At 41.7% G+C, this 26,940-nt stretch overlaps 1 protein-coding gene across 2 annotated transcripts in view; it reads right to left on the minus strand.

The window, feature by feature from the left end:
* The window catches only part of KIAA0930 (KIAA0930 ortholog), a 52,796-nt gene extending 26,003 nt beyond the window's left edge, over nt 1–26,793 (minus strand). For both annotated transcript variants that reach the window (XM_058805473.1, XM_058805471.1), the window contains exons 1-2: nt 26,537–26,793; nt 3,113–3,261 (exon numbers count right to left, since the gene is read on the minus strand). In XM_058805473.1, coding sequence (XP_058661456.1) covers nt 3,113–3,261; nt 26,537–26,663 — 276 coding nt within the window. In that variant the 5' untranslated portion in view covers nt 26,664–26,793. The remainder of the gene's footprint in view (nt 1–3,112; nt 3,262–26,536) is intronic.
* Between the last annotated feature and the right edge of the window lie 147 nt (nt 26,794–26,940).

Raw genomic sequence — 26,940 nt, forward strand, 5'->3', positions numbered from 1 at the left:
AGCAAAGCTGTTTTTGAGTCTTGACTTAATATAAAGTGACAAGTCAAAGAGATTCCACTTTACAAAACCCTGCTAAATTCCTTAACCTTGCGAAAAGCTACACTACACAGTGCCTTGGTCTGCAAAGAACCTGACACAAGACACCAAGAGAAGATGTACCTTCAAAACTTGGCAAGAAAAACTGCAAGAGTGTTACTGTGACATGCCAAGGCAAGACAGAATTAAATGTACATAGGAGTCTGTGTAGTGGATATAGCCCAGAATTCAATATGGAAGTTCTGCCCTGGCATTCACATATTAGGAGCTTAATTGCTGTTTCACCCATCTATGCTCAGTTTAGAAATTGGTGGGAAGGAAAAGAGAACCAAATGGAAAGTCACTTAGGCCAGGCAGAGTGCAAAGCAGATAATTTAAAAGGCCTTTTAAAATAAAATTTATGATGGTAGAGAAGTTTACCACCAGCACCTACTGGATATACCAAATGGTAAAATTTATTACTTCAAGCTGTTGTGACTGATCCAAAGCCCTTCTCATTCAGTTTTAAAACTGAGCAGAACATCTAATCTCAATTCTATCAGGTTTTTTTATGCGTTTTCTGTGTTACACTTCAATTGAAAACCAAATGTTATTGCCAACACTCTTCCAGCTCCAGTAAGCACAGAAAAACCCAAACTCACCAGCAGGAGCTACTTTTAATCAGACAGCTCAGGCACCAAAGCCTGGGAACCACTGGATTCATTGACACTTGTTTCCCACTGACACACACCATCACAGCAGGGCATGGAAATGACACAAGCAAAAACCACCATTGTCAGCATTCAGACAAACAGCAAGCCCCCACTCAGCCCCTTTTGTTGTTGTCATCAGCATGATGATTACAATCCTCAAAGCTGCACAAATCTTATTTTCATGAACATAAACTACAGCTAAGCACAGAGCACATAGGTAGTAGTGTTTGTGGAAGAACTACAATGACCTTGCTTCACTGCACACCCAAACTACAGAGTCATCCTCAATGTGGTCCATGAAGGAATCATCACCAGGCCATTTGGCCCAGCCTGGCATAAAGCAGGAGCCAACAGCACAGCTCCAGTTGTGGTCCTAAATGTCCCCAAACAACTCTGAACTCTCCCCTTCATTTGCCTTTTCAGTCTACCCCTGAGAGCACAGCTTGGAGGGGGGAGGAAAGCTTGCACTTCTATCCAGTTCCTACAGACACCGGTCTCCATCTCCCTCCCCTTTAACAGTATCACTTTGGCATCATTTTTCAAGGAAGAATGTCCAAAACTACAAAGTAAACTAAAAACCCATGTAGTCATAATTTGATGTGTAGGAGTAGTTGTTTGGTGCCTCACTGCACTGGGCAGGCTCAAAAATCAGATAAAAGAGGAGATAGATTTAACTTAACTGCTTTGTAGTTCTAACAGGAGGACAGCTGAACATGTACCAATGAATCACCAACTATGAAGTTTCACAAAGCAATTGAAGCACTTCAAAGTCACAGGAAAGGTTCAATTCCCAGAAGCCATGGAAAATAGAGCCAGCCACAGGAGAGTTACAAAACGCTGTGTGTGCTATAAAGGCCCACTCCCCATCCCAGCTGTTACCCCACACGATTCACTAACGCTGATTTCGTGGTAACCACCACTTATGCAGCCTCCTCAAAATAAAAATTATTTATGGTGCTTTTAAAAAAGCTTAAATAATGCTCTGAGAGAGAAAATACAAGGGTTTATGTCACTGTCACCTATCCACAAGAGCTTCAGACACTTTAAGCTAATGAATCAGTTAAACAGATTGATCATTGAATGGATTTAAGTAACTAGGCTGTCCCTGAGATTCACTTTCCTTGTTGAGAAGGATAAGAGGTTAAACAGCCCATGCTTTTATCAGGCTGCATAAAGCCATGATATCATTTGATGTGAAACAGAGATGCTTTTATAGCCACTGAAACAACTATCAGGATGGAAGTTTCCCCATAAGTCCTAAACTCCAAATACACAAGCTGAAGACTAAACCACTCATCTGATAGAGAAAGAACCATATTTTTCCATCTTCTCCTTAGTGGTTGTCATGATGGAAGTTGTGCCAGGGAGAAGAGAGAAGAAAAGTCTGTCCATTTTCTGTACTTTCATCAAAAGTGTGGGAAAACCTTCTGGAATCTTTTTCTCAAGGGAGCTGACAACTGTGGCTCTTTACACCAGCACACATGAACCCAGAGAACTCTTGTGCAGCTGGTCACAAACACTTTCACAGACACCTTGCACAAACACCTGTGATTCAACAACAGTGTCAATTATTTACATGTGTCAGGAAATCAATCCCAGTCTTTTCCTTCTCCGTTTACCTTCAATTCCCAGTAACACCATCCTACCTCTTGCTTCTGTTTCCCCCACCTAAGACGAAAACTACCATGGAATCTAAGAAGTTTCTCAGATCTCTCATGGGAAAATATCTGTGCAGCAGCACTAGGATACCTGACTGTTCTTGCAAGGAACAATAGTTCTTTATGAGGGGTACATTGACTTAAAAGTAGACTCAGAGTACAAGAGTTTCCCTGCTGTTTGTCACTGCTGTGTCCCAGCTCCAGGAGGCTGCGTGTGTTCTGCTACTGAGTGCACCCAACCGATGTTCATTCCTGATAACTCTGGTCATCTCAGCCAGTTTTCTTCTAGACATACCAGTGTCACTATCTTCTCCTTTTTTACTCTCTTCCTACAGACTTGTGCTTTGAGTTTATAAAGTATCATCACTGAGAAGCAAAACAAAAGTCAGCTTTCCAAAAAGGCAAGCAAGATTTCTCATTTTCTCAAGTCCATAACAGAGCAGCTCATTTACACTGCTGCTGATGTTACAGAATCATTAGGGTTGGAAGAGACCTCTGGAGATGACCCAGTCCAATCCCCTGCCAAGGCAGGGTCACCTGGCATTCACAACCTTAACCATGGTATTTCCTCACGGACCAATTTTGTATCACATCTTGTGGTGAGCAGAGCTGGCAATTCCTCATCCTTGCTTTGCGGTTCTTCAGATATGTCAGGTACCCCACAACACCACCAAACCCCTAAGGTACTGCCTTAGGCTTCCCAAGTTAAAACACATTGTTACTCACCTTTTTCCCCTCCGTGCTCTCCCCAGTGACGTAGGACAGTTTCCGACGCACGTAGAAGAGCATGTCATCCTGCCGGGGGGCCCACTTCTCCATGAAATAGGTTGAGAACATCCAAGTCCAGAACACAATACGGTCATCTTTGAAACACCCTAGTGGAAAGGAGATATGAGAGTTGTAAATGAGGGTGTCACTTTTGTTGTGCTTAACACACCAGAACTATAGTTATAAATCCTTCTGTGGTGCACATGACAGTAAAAGATTTTAAAACCACAGAATTCAGGGAGCTAGAAAGAAAGTTAGGCTTAGTAGGCCCTCGGAAATGTTACACCTTGTATTTGCTAGATCATGTGAAACTGCACCTGTGTAGTCAGTATACAATAAATGATATAATTGTTAGATGTGATTAGATATAATTATTGTTTAAAGAATCATGAGAAACTATGTAAGAGGTTTGAGGGGATCACAAGAAATCCATGCTTGGATGAAATCAATGTATACAATAGAACAATGCAAGTTTAATAATTAATATGTAAGCTATATAACGATAGAATATAAAAGATGTTTGGTCTGAAAGCATGTCGGAGTCAGGTTTGGGTTTGTCTATCCCTGACACCCAGAGCTCTCAATAAAAGCCCCTACATATAACCATTCCATGATTGTGTTCCTGAATGCTAACACACAGACCCAGGGCTGTCACTTGGCCTGAGCCCACAGGCTGCCTTGGGACATTGTCAAGCACATGCCAGCAACCAATCTGCCCCTCTGCCCCACAAGCAGGGCACAAGGTCAGGGCCCAGGAGCAGCCCCTGGCTTGTGGCATTCACATTCTCTGAAAAATCCCTTCACCCAGGGCTTTTCTCCTGGGAAGCTGAGAAGCCTCAGAGAAAAAGGAAAACAATAATTATCTATTTGCTTCCCCTCTGTTTTGCTCCTTTGGAATGTGTTTGGAGATTGTTGCATTGGATTCTGCTGTGAGTTGTTTTCACTCTTTGGCCAATCGATGCCAGGCTGTGTTAAGACCCTGGAGAGAGTCACGAGTTTTCACTGTTAGCTTTTTAGCACTCTGTCTGTATCCTTTCTGTATTCTTTAGTATAATATAGTATAGTATTCTGTAATATATTATAGTATCATAAACTAATAAATTAGCCTTGTGAGAAAATGGAGTCAGATTCACCATTCCTCCCTTCATCGAGGCCCCCCACAAATACAATACCTGGCTCTGCCTGTGCTGTGAAGAAGTGCAGGTCCTATGCCCTGAGGGAGAACACATCACAGCCACACTCAAGCACTTTCAAAGACATGTGGTGACAGCAAATGCTCCAGTTAATGACCTGAAGCCACAAGGTGCCTACAGGTTTCTTATGGAGTCGTGGGGATTACAGCCAGTCCTTCAGGAACTGATGCCTTCCTTAACAATACACAGAAACAAGAATGTACCTGGGACTGTAATTCACCCTCTCTCTGACAAAGGAACAAAATCCAACTCAAGGAAATTATGAGCTCACAAGCCTTGAATCCCAATTACACAAAAAAAGGTGGCAGGAGAAGGACAAAAATGGGAAGAGGAAGATGCCACGAAGTCTCACTCAAGGAGATGAATGACATCAGCAATAGCACTGCAGTTGGCCTCTCCCCAAGAAAAGGAGGCACAGCAGAGGTGACATCTCATTTTGTGAAACTCTCCAAAGCTCTTAGCTGTAATAAAACAGTCAAGGGAGCTGCACCTCTTGTATTGTTAGAGATAAGAAGAGAATGCAGTCCTGTGCCTGGTGATAGAGGAGCTGATTACAACTGTATGGAGTGACTGCGTCCCCTCCCCTAAGCCCCAAGGCTGTTATAACCAAGCTGTTTTAAACATGTGAGGAGAGAAACTCTAAAAGAAATACAAATTATATTGCTGGCAAACAACAAAAACCTGAAATAGATAGTGGGGATAATGTATGGTTATTATGTACAAGATAGCAAGACAGGTGGAGGTGTATGTACAACCCCTCCTCCAGAACATCTACCCTTCACAGGACATCCTCAGCACATTTTCCTACTTCAACCCATGTGCAGCATTTGCCAGACAAATCTTTCTTCCAATCTTTAATTACTGAGGTAGGCAGGAGATTAGACTTTCAAAATTTTAGCAGATAGATGTGTGACTGAAAGAAAAAGATTAAGTGTCCCCAAACTAAATAAAAAAGCAATATTGAAACCACAATAAAAATCCACTGATGGACCATGCACAGAATATGTAAATCAACATCAAGCAGGACAGTATTTGAAAATATGCATATAGCTGATTAAAAAAAAATAATTGAAAGGCTGAGGGAGAACAGAAAAAGGCCAAGGTAGTTAGTTACCAGTGCAGGCTAATTCCAGGCCACACTGCAATTACTTTATTTGCATGACTGCAGTGAAGTAGCTTCAATTACTTAAGGCAGCATGGAACATAATGTGCAATCCTAAATAAAATCTGCACTAAATACTTGAGTACTTAAGGTCTATCCATTTTTTTCCAGTGGACAAATGAAATCAAGTGCTGGAGAAATTAAATACAGAATCCTGAGCATCATCATCACAGGAATGTCTCCTTAGGGCACAAATGAACAGGACTGTGTACAGCAAATAGTTACACCTGAGAGCATGTAAGAGTGGAGTCCAGTATGTTCAGACTCACAAAACCAGTCTGAAAAAGGACAGGATTATCACTGGCCTGTATATTCACACAGGAATACCAAGAAGAGAAAAGGAACTCTTCAGGTTTAAGGATAAACCTCACTGACACAAGGCCAAATGTCCCTAAATGAGCCACTGACACACATGCAGGCTGGAAATTCAAAGCTGATTCCTAAGCATCCAAGCCACGAAGTTGAGGAGCAGCACCCTCAGCTGGAATAGTGAAGGCAAAAATCCCTGCAGCTGAGACAAAGCTCAGCTAGGTTAAGAAAGTTCCTGTGGTACCTGTGACAGCTGAGGACACCATGACCCAGTCCTACCTCTATATTTAGCAAAGAGCAGAAAATGGCACACATTTATAGTGACTAACTAATAGCCTCAAAGAAACTCAAAATCTCGTGGGGTTGGAGTACCTGAATTCCCAACCTTAATGAGATAGGGAGGGAGGAGGAAAGAGGATTGCCCTGAGTTCCTCTGAAGTTCTAAGAAAGACAAAGGAAAAGCTAAAAAATGAATGCACATTCTGTAAGAACCACCTATGAAAGTGCTCTAGTGTTCAGAAATACTTTGCTTTGGTTTGCTCCATAAACAAAGTAAGTCTAGGCAAGGCACTCCTAGATTTATAATGCAAAATCAAGTTATCTAAATCCAGCATTATAAAAAAGGGTTTATTGATCACTTCTAGGTTCTTACAGTACGTGCAAAACTCTGAGAAACTGTCCATGAGGTGCTGACACCATCAGGTGTGTTTTAGGCTATAAACCACGGGAATTTACTATGCTCAAATAAGTATTCAGGGGTGGTTACAGCATATATATTTAACAAATGCATTATTGGGTGGTTATACCTGCAGGAGAACAAACTGGGTAGAATACTAGGACTCTGTGTGTGCTTTTACCCTTGCTGGGGAACACAGAACAAAGGGATTCCACGGATTCAACCTTAGTCTAAACAGAAAACCTGGGGAGAAAAGTGCTGCAGCACTGAACCTATTTCAGCACTGCAGCACAATGCAGGGGAAAAAACCCTGGAAACCTTTAGAGCCACATTGGATCACTGTCAATTTCAACCCCACCTGAAGCTGATGAGATGTAAAACTCTTTTCCTTGCTTCAGAGATGCTTGCAGATTCTGCTGTAATTAAAACCAGCCTGAGGATGCTGTAACTTGCGGCTGCAGTGGCTACAGGACTCGTCTTGAAGCCAAAAAGAGCCAAACCACAGCAAAAGAGCTGCTTTTTTTCAATTCTAGTAGAAGCAGCGAGGATGTGCAACAGCACATAAGAAGAAATAGCCTTTAAAAGCTACTACTAAATTGCATTACCTTGCAAAGGAGACAAAACATTTTTATTTGTAACCAGAACTTAAAAATTGAGAGGGAGAAAATCTATTACAATTTAAAAGCCTGAAACTGTCAGATCCAGAATGTCCACTGAGGAATGCCTTCCACTATAACATCCCCACATTACAGTAATTTTGGTCATTTACAGCTTCTCACTAGAAGCCTTCCAGCTTTGCCAAGAAGAAAATTAGAAACATCTATAGTTGAGAGCATGCAGTAAGTCAGCTTCCTGAAAATGCTCCTCCCCTAGCAAATCCCACTTCTAAAGGAATAAAATGGAATTAAGAGTTCAGACTATAAATCTTAATAAATCCAAAGTAGGTTATATAATTATGAGACCTTTGTCATGAACAAATCCTAACTACAACAATTACTGTAATTATACATTTACATGTATTTTATCCTCATTAGAAGCAAAATTTATGCCAACTGGTATGCAATAAATGTCTTTCTTCTTACCTATTAGGTTTTTATACTGAGCATTCATTTCAGGGAACTGACTTCATATCCACATAGAAAATAATGAATTTATTTTTTTAATGCCTTCAAAAAAATCATTGGATAAAAGGAAGTGTCAGGTTATTATTTTGTTTCAAAAGAATAGAATAAAAGACTTCTCATTCAGTGGATAGTAATTTTTTTCAGCATGTACCACTCAGAGCTTAGAAGAACAATAATTTCAGCTACACAAGGTTGCTTTCTTGCTATGCTTTTATTCCTTTAGTCTGCCAGGAGATTCTCCTCACTGTGAAACATTATAAAACTCATTTCATCCAACACTGCCACAGTGATCATTCTGTAAAATAATTATCCTTAGATGTTTAGGAGTTAATTAAACACTAATGAAGATCTTTACAACCCCAGTATGGTGACGAAATGAGAGTTCTAAGCAACTCACACTGTATTTAATTTTCTTTCTGAGTTTAGCCAAGTATTTTGCAAGGACAATATAAGAAGAGCTTCACATATATTAAAGCTACCTTTGATGGTATAAGGTTGCAATTATGCAATTATAAAATAAGAATGGATGTTCCCTCTCTAGAGACAGTTGCCAGCTAACCAGATCATCAGAAATCTGAAGTTCAGGTTTCTTCCCAAGACTACATACAGAGACACCACTTAATCCCTTCAGCTTGACCTTACAAAAATGGGACTCCAGTGAACTTCCAAAGTTCAGTGGCAAGCAATAGTTGGAAGGCAGGTGATACAGAAGGAAAACATTTTACTGGCAGAACTTTGGCTAAAAAAGGAAGGAAACACGGTAACAGAGCAACAGGGGCAAGACAGATGTCACAGACACAACCCTCCTCCTTACCCCTGTGAGAAACAATGCTCACTTCTAAAATCTCAATGGTTTATTAAACCTTAAAATACAACAAAGGGCTGAATAAGGAAAAATTACAGTGCCAGGAGTCTCCATGACCAGCAGCCATGTGCTCTTCTGCAAAATGGGTGCTCTGCCTTCTACAGCTGAGGCCCTCCCAGGGTTTTGTCAGTCAGCTCCTCCTCTGCCATCCAGCAGTGGAGATCACTTTGCTACATCTCAATTGGAGCTCAGGTGTTGTTATGCCACACCTCCTAGTAATGAGCTGACCCTCCCCAAGTGTCCTGACTACCAAGGCAATTACAAGGGGGAGGGGAAAGAGGACTACGGGAAGACATATTACAATAATGTGAAAAATGCATATTTTATGACTGGCTTTTTGCAAATATGAAAATGAATATTATAGGTGTTGTGTTAGAAAGTTATGCTGTATTAGTTTCCTTAAGCAGTGAGTTAAATATAGTTTTAGGTTATAACAATGTTAAAATAGAAACTATGCTATGTAGGATACTTTTTTCCTAAAGAAAGGACTCCAAGATAGCAGCCACAGGACACCTAAATCTTTCAGAGAAAAAGAATTTATTGCTCTCTTATCACAAGAAACAAACTTCTTCCCGCCTCACTCAGCCAGGACGATGCCATTAGAATTAAGAGGAAGAAGCTGACACTGACCAGACAGAATCCTGTATTTGAATGGAATTTATGCATCATGTATGAGGTGTATGAATATGCAACAGGCTGTTGTTTTTAAGGGTTAATCCTCTGTTCAGGTGTGTCGTTTTTTGGGCTTATTTTGCCCAGAAAAAGGTACCCAGACATCTGTAACTGTCTGTTTTTATTGTCTCATATTATCCTAATCCAAATCGTCCAAATTATTATTACTCTAATTATATTGCTATTTTTACAACCGTTCTATTATTAAACTTTTTAAAATTTTAAAAACAAGTGATTGGCATTTTTCACAAATAACATCACTATATATCCACAAAACTTCTCTTAACATACACATAATATTCATCTCTTAATTGTGAGAGCCAACCACCACATTATTCATCTATAACACCCTAAAGTAAACTGCTTTATTGCACTAAATAGTTATTTAGACACCAAGTTATTACATTAAACTATTCTACCCCACCAAGTGTGGCATGCACACACCCATATATTCCCCACATCCATATGCACCATATATTCCAGGAATTTAAACAGACATAACTCTAGCTAGGTGTAACTACATATTATCCTGACTTCTAAAGCATGTTTTTTAATTTTTCATAATTATTCTATTTAAAAATTTATCACTAGAGAAGTATTTCCTATATCTCATCCATCTGGTGGTGTCTTTTGAGCTGCTTTGCTTTTTCCATTTAAATCATGCTTTTACCAAACTCAACAAAATTGGTCTTGCTATCCTACACCAATCTCTGAAACCCACAATCTGTTTCCCAACCTTTTCCTGCAGCTCCTACTGTTTTAACCACTCTCCCTCCTGACAGAAACTGCCTCTTCTCCATTAATCTACCCAGAATTAAAGTCAGAACACAGCAAGATTAATGAATATAATACCATGAAATCCTTTTAGGTACTGGTCATTACTGCTGTGCCTAAGAGCACAGACAGCCCTGCCAGTCAAAGTTACAAACACTTAATGCATGTCTCATGTATTTAAGGACTTTGCTTGGCCCCTGGGGTATTTATAGACTTCTGGAATGGGGAGAGCAGGCCTCAAACACAACCAGCAATTCTACAATCTACAGGAAAAGTTTAAGAAAAGGAAGGTCTCAGCTGGTTTTCAAAAGAAAATACAGGACTGGGATAAAAAAAAAAAAAAGGTGTGAGAGATGGCTCTAGCTCACCTAGGAAAGGGCTTAAGGAAGAAAAAGGCAGCCAGAAGAGGCTCTGGCCTTGCAAACCTGCCCAGCTGGAGAACACAAAGTAGAGGGCAAAGCACAGAGAGTGGGGCTTAACAACTCATCACCTGAAGGGTCTTTTTCAACATTTATTTCAGGGCCCAAAGGTTTAATTACTTCCTCAGCAACAAAGGGGAGTTGGAGGGGGTGCAAGGGGTGTGAGGCACAACAATTCTGCACACTGAAATCATCAGAGAAAGATGATTTTGCACAATTCTGCACACTGAAATCAGAGAAAGGAGTCTAATCAGGAGATAAAACAGTGAGAGCAGCCAGACAGCTCTAACCACAGCACCTGCCCATTCTGAACAAACTCTTTCACATAGTTAGACACTGAATTCAAAAAGAAGCATTCACAAATGATCCAGATTGTACAGAAGTCATGAAAGCTCAAGCCAAAAAACCACCAGAAGAGGATTGTCTGCCCCCATCACCAGCTCTTTAACTCTTTTGGTTTGAGTTAGTCACTCAGCAGCCCTGCCTGACTATTCCATGTGTCAGGATAACGCAATATTGTCATCCTGCCACAGAGAAAGATCAGTTAAATAAATAAATACCTTCCAAATATTTCATTTGTACTTAATGAGAAACATGCTTTAAGCCATTCTTTTTCAAAAATGCTCTCTGATATGTAGATTACTCTAGCATAAGCAGTGATGAGCCAAAGAGCACCCATGGAAACACAGGAAAGATACCAAGGAGCTATTTAGACACCAATTATCAATAGAAGTATCATCAAGTGTTCTGGAGTGTCCTGACAGAACACCACAGAACTGCAGTTTAACCTCTTGCTACACCATCCCCCTGCCAGCACTTTGATCTGCCTTGGTTCATTAAACAGTGACACAAAGAGCTTATTTTTCTTGTCTCTTAGGAGTTTTTTGGGATTAACACTGGGGTATTATTCTACAGCACAATGAAGTTTAATGATCAAAGTTATATATCCAGTAATTCCACAGAGTTACTAAAAGATCAGCACACATATACCACAAAGTAGCTAAATTCAGATAATCCAAAACTGCATAGCATGAAATTAAAGAAGAAATTTTTCAAATTCCCTCTGTATTACATCTCATAGAGAAACACTACTACTGGGCATCATCTCCTTGGACACACCTAGACTTTCACAACCTACAATTGTTTGTGACCATGAAAACCACAGCTTTTATCATACAGGAGCTGGTTTGGTTTGGGAGTTTTTTAGGGGCTTGGGGGTTTGTTGAGATATTGGGACACAGGAAAGATGATGGATTTTGGACCTGGTTAGCATAAGAGGTTTGATAACAAGACGCCTTGGCAAGAGCAAACAGAACTTTGAGGATTAAAAGAAGATTCAATCAGACTGGTTTACCAGAACAGTAAAATTTCATTAAACTCTGCAAGCCAGAGATGTTGTAATATGCATAAGTTTGTGTATGTGATTTTAACATAATCATTGCAGTAAACATTACCAGCCTTCCTAAAACAGTATATTAGCATTGGTAGTCCACAGTAAATTCAGATTCTGATCACTGAACCAGTTTTCCCAGTCTCTTTTTCACTAACAGGGGTTTTCTTTCCTACCAATTTCCAACTTTAAGCAATGGTTTTATTCACAGAGAGGCACAGTGAGTGATTCCTGCCTACACACTGTATTCACACCAACTACTTCACAAATATCTTGTGGCACACAGGACCTGGAGCATCCCTTTGCCAGGCTGACAAGTCCTACCCTGCTAGTGAAGTATCCCGTGTACAAAAGTCATCCCCATAGCACCTCTACTGCCCTTCTCTGAACCTTTTCAAGTCTACAATATTAAAAATGACCCAATGCCACAGAAACTTTCTGCACTTTTGATTGCACTGAACACAGGAACAATTACAGGTCCCAGAGTAGGTAATACCAGCTTGCTCTGTGAAGATGATGTTTGCTGATCGGCTAAACCCAGCCACAAAACTATCTCCTCTTTTTCCCTGCTCTTCAGACCTCATTGCAGAGCTGTAGCACAACTAAAAGGAAGAAGCCTTATGCACAGGCAGAAGAACAGTGCAGATTTCCAGTGTGCTTGTGCACAAGTGGACACATTACAGACCTAAAGGAGAGAACATGAGAGCTTTCACAACCACATGTGAAACTGCACAGCTTTGCATTAAGAAAATTCATCCCAGAGCTCCTAACTTTTAATACATCTTTATCAACAATACCTCACACAGCAAAGTTCAATATTTCATGTGCTTTAATTTTCCAAGATTAAATTTGTAAAAACCCACTGCATCAACAACAGAAACAATTCCACCCACCTGAGGAATGCTCTTAGCACTGAAGAGCAATTGACCAACACAAGTTTCTCACTTTCCTCCCTTGCCCTTAAGATCTTGTACAGATGTTTCTCAAGCCAAACAATTCTTTTCTGCTATTTTTTTTAAACTGAATTTCACCCAAGAGAGAAGGGATTCACAGAAGTAAACTTGAGTGTGGCTTTAGGCACATCTGCAATGCACAACCAAAGGAGAGCAATACACAACACAAAGGGGTTCTGTTAAGGACCAAATTGGTTTTTCAGTGGTGAATTGAGCACCTCCTTAAATAGAATACAGCTAAAGGCCAGTAGGACAACTCCCACAGAGAGCTGTTACCTTAGGAGAGAAGGTACACCATGGGTTAACAAGCATTCTCTCAGCTTTGGGGTTTTATTTTGGTTTTGGGGTTTTTCTACCTATTTTCTCACCAAACTAAGATTTTCTGCCCAGTACTCATCTCACCATTCTAGATATCTTATCTAGATAACCTATCTAGATAAGATAAGATAATAACATATCTTATCTGCATCCCCAACTGCTTTCTAAAGTACTTGTGGTCACTTTAGAAAACTTCAGTTTCTGGAACACTTTTAATTCCACTTTCTGAACTTCACCTATAATCTGCCACTTTGATTACATTTACCATGTTTGCTTTCCCTTTGTTTTCTCCCATGCAGAGGAGCACAGGATGACCTTGTGGAAGTCCAACACAAGTTCATGGATTATTTAAATTGAAGACACATTATTATTAAGTTGAAGACACATGAAGAGAACAACTCAGTTGATCCTGCAGCTCATGCTAAGGTTGACACCACAGCCATGCAGTGTCAAATATTACAGCACTGGAATGCACTTGATGCTGGCCACCAAAATGCAAAGGACACACAAATTTTTGTGTAGTACTTTGAAAGTCCACTAAAAGAGACAAAGAAAAGCATAACTGAACATGACTGAAGTTAAACACTGGTCACAAAGTCTACCTGGGGTTTCAGAGCTTCCTCAAATTTGGACTTCGATTCCTCACATCCTGGAAAAAAACCCCAGTATTGCTTATTTGTCACTTCATTTCATGCAAGTAGTGAGAATATTGAAGGGAAATAAGTGCTCACTTGCACAAAAGCATCAAAAAATCTCAGAGTTTGGACTCTGGGCATTGCAGTTTTCTGCTTTACTCTCCTTGGGATGGTTTCTATGTTACTCAGAAGTGGAAGGTGGGAAAGAGATTACTTTCTTTCATCCACATTTGTTTCAATTCTCCATTTCCATTTTTACCAGCACTTCTTCCACCACAGAAAATTGCTTCATAGCACCATTGCTGACAAGACAAACACAATCTCCTCTAGAAAAAAGATTTGTAAAATGTATTCCTAAAGCTCATACATCTTCCTACAGGTCTCTTCTTTACTATTACACCATATGCTGAGGAAACCATCTTTTCAGTTAATACTCAAAAGCCAATCAAAGCCTGCATAATTAAAAAGCATAAACAACTGTGCACCATCTACAGATTTGCACTTTGAAAAGGTAAAATTCAAATGGAACCATACTAACATGAGAAATATTTTCCAACAAGAGTAAGCCTAGAAGATAAATTTAGAGAAAAAAATCATCAAATATGACAGGTCAGTACGAAAGACCAAAAATAAAGACAGCATTTTACAGACATCTGACAGTTTACTTTGAGTACTAATTCTGGGAAGGGTCAACACAATTGAAAGGATTTGGTTACCTGCTACTGAACTGCAGTGCACAGCAATAATAAATCCATTCTCATCCAACAGTTGTCAGCTCCTTTGCTGTACCTCAGCCTCTCAAAGCATGTGGTAGTTCACTTCTCTGGAAATGGCACCCAAACTCTCAAACTATGTGCAATTCCCAAAGGGCTGCAGCATCCCTTAAATCCACAGATTTAAATTACTCAGGAGGGAAGCACCAGAGGAATCACCTTGTTATGCCTTTCCTAGAAACTGCAGAGAAGCTGCTGTGCTTCAGAGCTGGTTTAATTGGGGATTTAGTGCAGGTGTACACATTCTCCTTCAACAGAGGCAACCCCACTGGATGCAGACACTAAATCCAGTGAAAGAGGGACAAATGGTTACACATTTCCTACTGCTGCTTTCAGGATTACCCAGCAACAGTCCCAAACTTTCCAAGACCTAGATCCAAGCTGGAAAGGTCACTTGGCAACTTAAAAAGTGTGCTGGCCCTGCTGGAGTGCACAAACTTGTCTATAATAGCACAAATATGTGTTTTCACTGCTAAAATATATCCTATTTTTGTTCTCTGCCAAAGCAAAAGCAACCCCCCTGATCACAGACTGCTGCTTCTGTAAATTTATGACATCCAAGATCCCCATTTTCACACTTAATAAACACCACTGTCAAAGTCCTATCTGAGAGACTACTGTGGTAGGTCAGGTAAAACCAGCAAATTGTATTTTTAAAGTATTCCAGCCTTACAAAACTACCCAGACTGTGGTTGTTACTGATAATTTCATGTGGGTACCTCCCCCAGCACCTTATCTTTGCCCAGGCTGCAGCTTGCTGTCAAGGCAGAAGGAAGGAGCAGCTATCACACAGCAGCTGGCAGAGAAGCAGAGTTATTTCCCGGCCATACTTGCTCTCACAGACTGGCATTTTCCAAATTCAGTTTCTCTTCTGGTTGGAAACATCAGCAGCATCTTTCTGAGTGAGCACTTGGCAACCTTACAGTGGAAGCCATAATTCTCACTTACCTTCTACACCACAAACCCACTCACTTCTAGAAGCTGACAACCAACACTTTCACCTATCTTGCAGCCAAGATTTAAAAAAAAAAACTTGTTTGACACTGCCATCTCTTAGCTGAGTGCCCAACCTGATATGCACACATAAGACAACCAGTCTAAAGAAGGATGTATTTCTTAAAAAAAAAAAGCACTTTAAAAATCCCACTTAGGGTTGTTCAGGGTTGGGTTGTCCAACAAACTGAGTGTCTTTGCCAGTGCCTGGATATTTCAGCTATTTAGACAGCACTCCCTTTAGCATTGATATTACTGTTAATGCAGGTTTCTAAGACAACAAATACAAATATCTGTTTAGATAGAAATAACAGTGAACTGCCTGCCCACTCACCTCCACCCCAGTGAAATCTCCTCTTATGGCACATGCAGGCCACTCTCTTCAAACAAATCACAGTTGTGCATGGAAGAAAAATGTTTCCTCTAACAGCTGCTCACTTTGCTGTGAAACCATCAAATTGTCAGGGAAGCACAGCCAGGCTGTCCTGCAGGGCTGGAGAGCATCAATGTCCTCATCAGCACCCCAGGTTTGCATGCTGCAGGCACCTCATACACGTGAGGAAAGGGACAGTTCTTGACAGTCCCAAGCAAGGCACAAGAATTTCATTTAGTCCACAACCAAACAACTGGAAACAAGAAAAAAACTGGCTCTCTGTGGAAATGGTTATTATTGTGAGAGGAAAGGGGAGGGAATTTTATTAACAGATGTGACATACCACCTTCAGTCAGACAGAACCCACAAATTGCCCTAAAGCCAGCACCCTGCTCCTTAAGGGAGAGAGCAGCTACTGCAAAGCTGCTGTTCTAGTTCATAAACAGAGGTTTAGTCTTGCATTAATATTTCAGCTACTGAAAACATGCCATCCCTTTCCATTGGTAACCAGCATCACTGCTCCAGTTCCTCATCCAAAGGGGAGACTTGCACGGCTGCAAATCCCTGCAGAACTGGAAGGTTTTGTTCATGGGGGTATTGCAGCAACCTGGCCAAGGGAATGGAATCCTGACTAAAGAGTTAAGAGACTTTGAAGCTTTTTGCCTCCAACTACAACATGTCTATTGTTCAGCACTTCTGCTCTGCTGTTTCCGACCTCCTTCCCCTCCCACCCACCACATCACCCTCAACAGGCTAAAAAGAGTTACAAAAATGGCTTATAAACAACCAGAGAAAGTCACAACCTTTATCTCCTGAGAAATCACTTCTCCTGCCTCATGACAGTGACAAGGTCTCAAGGCAGGAACATGTGAGCTGAAGAAGAAAAGTCTTCCTTAGAAAATTCCACACACAAGCACCACAAGGTCTTTTACTGCCTCTGCCCACCAGTGGGCTTGCAAACATCCTCCCCTGAGATTTTGATCACACAGTTTATTGCCTTTTGATGTTGCAACTACTTTTTCAGAAGTAAAGAATATAAATCTTAACATTCTTCTATTCAATCATTACAGCACTGAAGCACAGATCCTGCATTTGAAGAGACACACCAAGGCTTTAGATATAACCACTGTAACTCCAAATTCTCCCTATCCTTTCATTTTCTGTAAATTTTAGGAAATGCCCTCAACCTCAGGTTGCACAGACAGTGACAAGCAAGTACAAGGTAAGCATTACATTTTTACTTGCTGCATTCTTCACAGCATTTTGCTGAAGAAACATTTGTGATTTCATTCAAAGTTTCTTACCAGAAAAGAAGACAGAGGAAGGACATGTCTACACTTTATTTTCCCTTTTTGACCCATTCAGGACAATATAAACTAAAAAATTCAAACCTCGAGTTTTCTTCATTTCTGGCAGTTGTAGAAAATAATTCAAATTTGAAAGGAACTCAGAGAATTCAAGTTTTGCTGCAAAAAAAAAATCACAGACAACTCCATGTATATGTTTTTTGTTAATAAAGCAGAATTTATGTTATTTACAGGCCAGGTGGAGCTCCTGGCCATGTCACAGGAGGGAAGAGAAGACAGAGAAGACAGCACAGTCTCCAGGAACAGGACACTGAGTGCAACTCTGCTGGCACCAGCTACAGCAGCCTCAGAGCAAAACATCAGAGTGAGCTGCAACACAGCAAGTCTAAACTTTTTGTCTCTTTATTTTGAAGATACCTAGAAATGTTACTTTAGAAATTAATTCAAGACAGCAAGATTGTAAAGGTGGCAAACAGAGTACTTGGGATCTCACACTTTGCCTGCCTTTCCACTTTTCCATTTGAGACTCACAACCACATTTTCCTTATTGGCTTCTAGGAGCAACTAGGACTTCTAGGATGCTACTCAAGCGTAGAACAAGTGCAAAAGGATCATTCTTCCATTCAGAAATACTTCTGTTGTGTCACAGGATTAATGCATCCTATTAAATATACACACACATATGACTACTTAGATATCTATCACCAAATGGGTTAGACTGACAGCTGTTGAACAGAAGAAAGGGAAAAATCTCATAGTTCTATTCTGGTCATTTTTAAAGCACCTACTGCAAACATTTAAATTGTTGTTCCTTTGAAAGAAAAGCCACTGATTAAGAACAATCTAGAATGAATCTGAAGAGTCAGAGCAAAGAACTCAGCATAATGTAATCTATGATTTTATTTTCAAAGATCAAAGAGGATGAAATCAGTTTCTCTTTAATCACATAAAACATGGGCTACTAACAATTGAAATGATGTTTTGAGTAGAGTTTAGTCACCCTTGTTATGAAAAACAAGGGTCATCTGTTCAGACCTTCATTATTTAGGCAGAATTAAACTGCTCATTAGAAACAAACAAACAAAAAAAGGTACCTCAACATTCCTACAAAGTATATAAAAAGCTGGATCGTCATGATTCAGAAAGACACCAGGGTTTACAGAGCTTTATCTCCAGGTTGTACTGCCATGAACTTGCTGCTTTCCTTCTGAGAGGATGAGATGAGGCAATCACTAAGCAGGAGTGACTCCCTGAGGCAATAAACTCATCCCAAGACTGATTATTTCTCTCATACTGCACACCCTGTGTGTTGTTATTTTATTATTTTATATTACAGAGCACTGAGTTTTATGGAAATTTGAAACCCACCTCTCAGGGTCCTTTAAGGCAGGTAAGAAAAAAATCTCTTATTGGAAATGTCACACTGCTAGACATCCAACATCTCCTGGATCTGCTCTCCAACAACACAGGGGAATAAATTTCCAGTGAAATCCTTCACAGCTCTTAGCAGAATGTTATAAATGCATTTCAAAACACTTCCCTCATTTTATTTCAACATCTCCAGGCAATCAAATCAAGCTCTTCATAGCACAAAGACAGCCAAAGCTTCACTGGCATTTTAATCCATTTCTCAAGATCCTGCTGACCACACCAAGCCCTGCAAGGTAGGACCAAGAACTCCCAACACACTTCTGCCTTCTATCCAAGCTTGAGTTAAGACATGCAAACAGAGTTTGGAGCTAAAACTCCCTATGTTACTGCCAGACACAGCAAATCAGAAAAAATCTACCTTCCACCTCCATGTGCTCAAAGGAAACCCCACCTCAGTGCTCACCCATATTCCTACAGAACACCTGACACAATGCAGCACCAACAGATTGATAAAAATGGGAGCAACACTTAAAACAATATTCCTGACACTTGAAATCACTCTGGGTGTGGTGACAGGGCAATTCCTGCCATGGGAGCTCATGAAAAGCTGGGTCACCGTTGAGCCACAAAGATTTTCAGCAAAACCAGGGGCAGCCTCAGCCTGACTCACTGAGCACATCTTGCCCAAAAAGGAGGAACAAAAAGCCCAGTGATGTCATTTTCCACAGGGAAACACCACAAAGTTCAAGAGATCAGGCCACCTCAAATGCACTTCTGCACATCCAGCACACTGCTGTACCTGGAAACAACCCAGAATACTTCAAATATGGAAGGACTGATGATTGCCTGACATCTGCTCTGCCTTCTGAGATAAGAAAGAAAATTATGCAAAAAAATACTCTGAAACACCAAATGCAGCCTCAATACCAGCAGCAGTTTCCTTACTGCTGTGGCAGGACAGAGATGGCTCCAAAATGAACTTCACATCACAGTACATCACCTGCCTGCAAAATACACATTCACCTAAAGGGACTTAACTTGTGGCCCCTAAGAAAACATGTCTAGGGAACCCCCAGAGGAGGAAGATAAAGAATATTACTGTTTTCAGGGTTTAATTTCTGCATAGTACTAGCACTGTCTATCCTAGAGACCAGGTAAACCAAAACAACAAAATCTTCAGTTTTAAAGCCCTGAGATTGCAGAAAACCCTATAAATCTTCACATAAATAATATAATCCACATATCTTTTGTCCCTTATAATTTGTGCCTTCACATAATATAATTTGCACCTTAAACAGTAAGAATTCAGGGGGAAAAAATTCCTTAGGAGTGTTGGTGCATCTGATTAACTTCAGCCAACAGAACTAGTGCTGCAGTGTGCCCAGGTGACCACAACTCCACAGCAGCAGCAGGATGCTGTATCTGCTGCTCCTGTATCCTGACTGCATTTTATTTCCTGCACAGAGAAAGGCAATCAAAGCCTTCTTTATGAGCACACACCCCCAAAAAGAGCAACCTTGCTTCCCTGAAATTCACCCCGCTTAACCCAAGGGACTGGGTTAACAAAAAAAACCAGCTTGTTTCACACACACTTTTAAAGGCTCTCTGTAAAAAGCAGCTTCACTATTCAGTGGGCTCCTGACACCATGAATTGATTTCATACAGACTTTCTCTTTCCATTTTATTGTTCACTTCCAGGTAATACTTTAAACATCAGTGAGCTGCTACGTGATCCTACTGAGCCAGTTTACAGGGATAAGCAGATGCAACAATCATCAGTCACTGTTTAACTGCAGGGGTTTGGTTTTCCAGAAATGCAGCTGGACAGGAGACACTGTATTTTTCAGCTACTGACATTGTGTATTTCAGCTGTTTCAGGTGTTGACATTGTATATTTCAGCTATTGAAAAACCTGTATCCTCTGAGCTTTCTCTGTTGATCAGCACCCTGAACTAACACTTAGAGGGGAGATCAGCACACTTCATTCTTCAGGAAATTCCAGTTTTCTTTCCTTGGAAAGAATCCAAACAGATGGAATGTTAAATCTTTGAAAGGTCCATCCTGAAACTTACAGGTAAGATGTGTCCTAATCCCTCAGACAAACCTCCCATCCATCTTAAATTCCAAAACAGAACTCAAGACTCCCAAATGGATTTAAAATTTACTAAAGATTTAGAGCACATTAACAGGACAACAAAACGAAGCAGTTAATGTTGCTAGAGCTACAGTATTACATAAATAAGAGATGGGTGATCTTATTTACCTAAAAAGATGTCTTATTTATATAAAAAGGAGGAAACGCAACAAAAAACAAGGAGGAAACGCAACAAAAAACAAGGAGGAAACGCAACAAAAAACAAGGAGGAAACGCAACAAAAAACAAGGAGGAAACGCAACAAAAAACAAGGAGGAAACGCAACAAAAAACAAGGAGGAAACGCAACAAAAAACAAGGAGGAAACGCAACAAAAAACAAGGAGGAAACGCAACAAAAAACAAGGAGGAAACGCAACAAAAAACAAGGAGGAAACGCAACAAAAAACAAGGAGGAAACGCAACAAAAAACAAGGAGGAAACGCAACAAAAAACAAGGAGGAAACGCAACAAAAAACAAGGAGGAAACGCAACAAAAAACAAGGAGGAAACGCAACAAAAAACAAGGAGGAAACGCAACAAAAAACAAGGAGGAAACGCAACAAAAAACAAGGAGGAAACGCAACAAAAAACAAGGAGGAAACGCAACAAAAAACAAGGAGGAAACGCAACAAAAAACAAGGAGGAAACGCAACAAAAAACAAGGAGGAAACGCAACAAAAAACAAGGAGGAAACGCAACAAAAAACAAGGAGGAAACGCAACAAAAAACAAGGAGGAAACGCAACAAAAAACAAGGAGGAAACGCAACAAAAAACAAGGAGGAAACGCAACAAAAAACAAGGAGGAAACAAAACAAAAAGGAGGAGATCCAGCAACTTCTGCTAGCATCCACAAATGAACAGCAGCAACATGCCATGCTCTAGAAACTTAACTGCTCATTTTGGTAAGGCAACAATGTTCTAGAAGGTATTTTGTGGGATTTTTTTTTTTTTTTTTGGGTGGTGGTGTTGGATTTTTCCTAGTTTTTAGAAAAATCTTGCCTCTCTACTTCAGCATCTCCAGTCTGAGTTTGATAATTTGAGCGTGTACACTCCTGAGCAGGACATGAGAAATCCCACAAGGTTTCATCTCTGTTAAAATGAAAGAACAAACTAATAACCCAACTGGTATAAAAAGGTGTGAAAGCTGTAATAAAAGAGAATTTGGTATATTATCCATGTGGCACGGAGTATCAGTCACACTCCAGACAGAAGCCAACCTTCAGCAGCCACATGACAAATCCCTGAATACCACCAGTGGGTGATGGAAACCTGACAGGTTATTAGTGACAGCAGCATGAACAAGGCTCTAAGGAACAATCAGAACAGAATTTTAAACAAATCCCCTTTAAAAGACAAAACCAAACAAACAACAAAAAAATAAAACCTCACAGAAATAGGTGAGCTGCAGCCCTAGAGTTTGGCCCCCGATTGCTGTTCTGCATGGCCTGACCCTACAGGGAATTCCTAAACTTGGCTGTAGAAGTGACAGGATGGGATCCCAGGACACAAAACCCTTGGAAAAGCAGAAATGCATTCCCATCCCCTGGACAAAGCCACTGGATCCAAGTTTGCTCCACCTGTGGTTTCTCCCACACAACCCCATCCAATGCTCATACACATCAAATGTCCTCTTGTATCGGATTGCAGAAATGTTTTCCAGACATTTTTCAATGCCAGGAAAAAAAAGAAAAAAGCAGTTTAAAAATAATCTATCTTTCACACTGGAATTTCTTGGCTATTTGCTCATCTTTATCCAACTACAAATCTGAGGTTCAATACCTCAGGGTATTTACCTAAGGGTAAACTGGTTGAATCACTTTGAAATCAAAGTATCTACTTTGACTCTGATTTAAATAACCTGTTCTGATCTTGCATTGTATTTGCACTTTCTAGAACTCTTCCTGAAAAGAAATACAGATTCCTCTTGGTTGAATGTTGTGGGGGGGCATTTTTGGTTTTGACTGATAAGGAAGCTCCACTATAAGAACTTTTTTATTTTACTATTTGTAAGTTTCTTACATTAGTATCTTCTTTTTCTCCTCAGTATTTGACTATGCATTTTTTAGTGAACACTCCATATTCATTAGCTGCAAAGCACTTTATAAATAGGGCAAAAGGAATTGTGTAAATAATAAAGTAAAAATAATAAAAAATGTCTTTTTAAGGTGAAAAAATTGTTCTAAATAAAACACCCTCATTGGTGAATTGGGTTGTATAAGTGCCTCAAGTTTTTTTAGGACAGATGTGATTTTCATTGACAGATCAAAAGAAGAAAAAGCTTTGCAGCTTTTGTAGTTTCTCACCTTTGACTCCACAACTCCCAGAACCACAAATGCAGAATGTTTTGTGTCTGCTGGAAAGTGACTCCTGTCAAACCAGTTCTGTGCTGCAGTGAATCCTCTGCAGGCACTTCCACCTACTCTGTGGATACACTTTCTTCAAAGTTACAGACAATTACATCCTTCTGGAATATTATAATTTAATTAAAAGTTACTACACTATGAAAGAATTAAGGCCTGAATATTTCAAATCCAAATTAATTCTCCTCCTAATTTTTCATTTTAACCTCTTTTTGTTTTCCAAAAAAAATTCTTCCCCTGTTCTTCATCCTTTTCCCCACACTGTTTCCACTACAGGGACCAGCATTTGCTGTGCGCCACCTCACCTTCCCTTCTCTCAGGAAGGATAAAGAATTCTTTCCAGGTCTTACTCATCGATGTGGCCCATGAATCACAGCACAGTTTTCTCTCACATGATGAGCCCTGAGGTTTGTGCACTGCTGCACAAACAAGCCCAGGCAACCTCTGGCTCTGAGGATGAGCCTTCCTGTTCCTGCTGCCCCTGTGCCAAGCACACTCTGCTCTGCTCCAGTCCCAGAACATCCGCAGGAAAGCAAGCAGAAGGAATTCTTCATGACAGGGAACACCACTGGGCCTCTCTGCTGGCACCTGGAACAGGTTCCTGTTGCACACCTCAGTTTTCAGCTGCTTGTTAAAGCCCCATGGGCTGCACTCACCTTCTTTCCACACTCTTTAGGACTTCTCAATTTTTCACCCACTCCATGTCCCCATTACAGACTAGCCACAGTTCAAGAGATTGTTCAGATCTACCCATTTATTTTTTCTTACTCATCCCAAATTCCAGCAGGAATAAAGCCACACTCCACCCAAACCCACTCTCCTACTCCAAAAGCAGGGCAACTTGTCGCTGAATTAAAGGAAATTAAGTATCTGGAAATATTACACATTAGTATCAGGAACCACCAAAATTAAAACACTCCCCAGTTCAGGGATTTGGCCAACAGGAAACTTCAGACCCTTAAGAAGTTAAAAAAAAAACTTTAGAGCCAGGAGCGTGTCTCCTGCAGCCTGGCTGAGGACACACAGAGCACATCCATCCTTCCCTCAGGAGGAGAAGTGTTTTGCCACAGAAGTGTTGCAACCAGCAGCATTTCAGAGGGGCCTCAGTGCACAACAAACACCAGAGCTGTCCAACTGGGTGACACCAGCAGCCAGCCAAGAGCTCCTGGAGAGACATCACCCTCCCCAGCCTGGTAAATAATGACATGAGTCATTATTTTGAAGTGCTACATTGTTTACATAAACAGGACATTACAGAAAATCCCATCACATGAGGGGATTTACCTTTCTAAACAAAGCCTGTCCAAATGTTTATGTGACATTCTTGAAACAAAGCAATTCCTCCCGCCAAACCTCAGTGTCAGCAAAAATGGCAATTTCCTCCTCATCAGCCTCACTTCCAGAAAACACAGAAAATGGGACCCAGTGAGTCCCATTTTATTGTTGGGGGAGTAGCAGCACTCAGGGAAAAGCCACTGTTGGAGTCTCTGCCAACTGATTTGAAGGGAACTGAAAACAACAGGTTTCACCTGCTGATACAGCTCAGAAGGACACGGCCACCACAAAAAACCCCACCACAAATATAAAACCAGCTGTGGGTGTGCAGCTCCCAAAGCCCCACAGGTGATGTGCTACCCAGGCACAAAAGGCAGACAGAACCTCTGTGCTGAACCCAGACAGGACTGTGACTGCTTCCATGACTTCTGAAATTGAGGAAAATCTGCTGTGCTGCCAGAGCCCAGCACAGCCCAGGCTATTCCAGCTGTGCCTTGCAACAGCTTTCATTAGTACAAGGCAGACACACACAAGTTTAAGCTCAAAATCACACCTTGGCTTCATCTACAGTTTCTCCTAAAGGTGTTTTTCCTAAAGGAGGTATTTAAACAGTTTACTGACCTGGCAGCAAATCACAGCTGAGGGGAAAGAGCTCTCATCAGCTGAGACTGATGATGTTGAGGATCAGGGAGCACACTGCAAAATGCAAATCTCCACAGCCAGGAGCAGCCCCTCAGTGCCACGAGCTAAGCAGCTCTCCTGAGGTTCTATTCTTCACCTGGTAGAAAGGAGTTCCACTGTGCTGTTCCTTGTGTGACCGTCCCCAAGCCACTCAGCATGATGGGCTGCTGTGGATGTGTGCTCAAACACAAGCAGAGAAGAAGTACCTGCATGGTCCTAGCAGCTGCCACAGTTTTTCCCTTTCCTAATTTCAGCAGAAGAAAGTGATGCTGATATTTCTCTTTATCACACATTCAAACATGAGATGGCCAAACAGGACCTGACAGAAGCTTTCCAATGAATGCTATCTCACAGGCATTTAATTATCATTTACAATTTCTTTGCCACAACATTTTACTTGCTTTATTAGGCCCTGTAACATTTCAACACTATATTACATCCCAGAGAGCCAATTCTATCAGAAAAAAAGGCATAAAGAACCAAGAATCATTTCTCTTTGTTCATACAAGAGTCCACTCTGTGGCAAAGCAAAAGGGAAGAACAGAGAGCCCATTCCTTCCAAAGGAGACCACAGCACGCACTGACAGACAAACTGATGCACAAAGGCAGAGAACCAGAGATTCCCCATGTTCATCCAAACCTCAGAGCCTGTAAAACCTGAATAAGAACTTATTCTGAGCTTTTAACAAAGACTCAGAAATGGCTGAGACTTTTGGGGCCATATAAACAAGCTGAGGAGGGAGGAGTCATTAATGAAGGCACCATGGGAGAAACAAGTGTTGTACATCACTTTTCATCATTTGAAGCACTGCCCCTGCAAGAACTTCTGGATATTCACCCCCTTAGAACAGAGGTCCAGTTCTGGCTTTACAAAAGCTTTGAATAAGGTAGACAGAAATTTTGGATGTGGAGAACAATTTCCATGATCTCTACTGCTGCATATAAAAATAAGTAATTTATATTCATTAGCCTGTCCAGAAGAGTTTCCTGATGTGAACAATTTTGGTTAATGAGCTGCCACACCATTCTGTTGCCTAAAGTCGACCGAAATTCCACCTGAAACTTCTGTTTTGCAGCGCATAAGCTTCGCCAAAACCTAAAGACACGCTGGGTGAAATTTACATCAGTCGAGATGGAAACAAACAAGACAGAAAGCTCAAGAAATCCTCCACGGTTTAAGAAATTACCCGACCTGCAAGAGCCACAACATCCTGTGCTTACTAGAGCGCGGCGAGCAGAGTGAAGTCATTTAAACAGAGCAGGGAGGCGCCAGCCTCGCAATCTCCAGAGAGCCGCACAACAGCGAGCGCTGCCCAGAGGCGCCCAAAATCGCTTGTTTCCATCCCAAAACACACGATACGCTTAAGAAATACAACACGGCGTGATGTGCGCGGTGCTGCCTGAGCGTTTTTCCCCACAAGGGCATTTCAGACAATGGAGCGGGGATGATCCCCAGGGCTGGGGCGGGCAGCAGGGGCCGTGCCCGTGGAACACAACAGGTGCTGCTGCTGCTGTGGGCGTTGTTGTGAGGCGGGCGCGGTGCCGGCCCGGGGCTGAGGGTGCTGCTGCTGCCTCCGGGCTCTCCCGGCCCGGCTCGGTTCCCGCCCGCCCCGCCCGACTCACCGAGGCCGCCGAGGCCGTCGTGCCGGAGCCCGGCGCGGCTCCGCTCCTCCGCTATGGCCCGCAGCATGTGCCGCAGGGAGCGGTCGGGCTCGCCGTCCGCCTCGCCGTCCCTCCGGGCACAGGCCATGCTGCCGGCGCCGAGCTCATGTCAGGCCGCCGGCAGGCGGCACCGGGCCCGGCACGGCAGGAGCAGGCGCCTCCCGGCCCCGCTGCCCGGCCGGTTCCCCCGGGATGGTCCCGCCGGCCCTCACGGGACACGGCGGCCGCTGCTGCCCCCGATCGCTGCCCGGCCGCGCTCGCCGCTTCCTCCTCCTCCCGCTGCTGCTGCGGCCGGGCGGCACCGGCAGGGCCGGCACCAGCCCCGGCACGCCCACGGGGCGGGCCCGCCGCGACCGTCATCCCCG

The sequence above is a fragment of the Ammospiza caudacuta genome, chromosome 5 (genome assembly GCF_027887145.1).
Source record: "Ammospiza caudacuta isolate bAmmCau1 chromosome 5, bAmmCau1.pri, whole genome shotgun sequence".
NCBI classification, from domain to species: Eukaryota; Metazoa; Chordata; class Aves; order Passeriformes; family Passerellidae; genus Ammospiza; species Ammospiza caudacuta.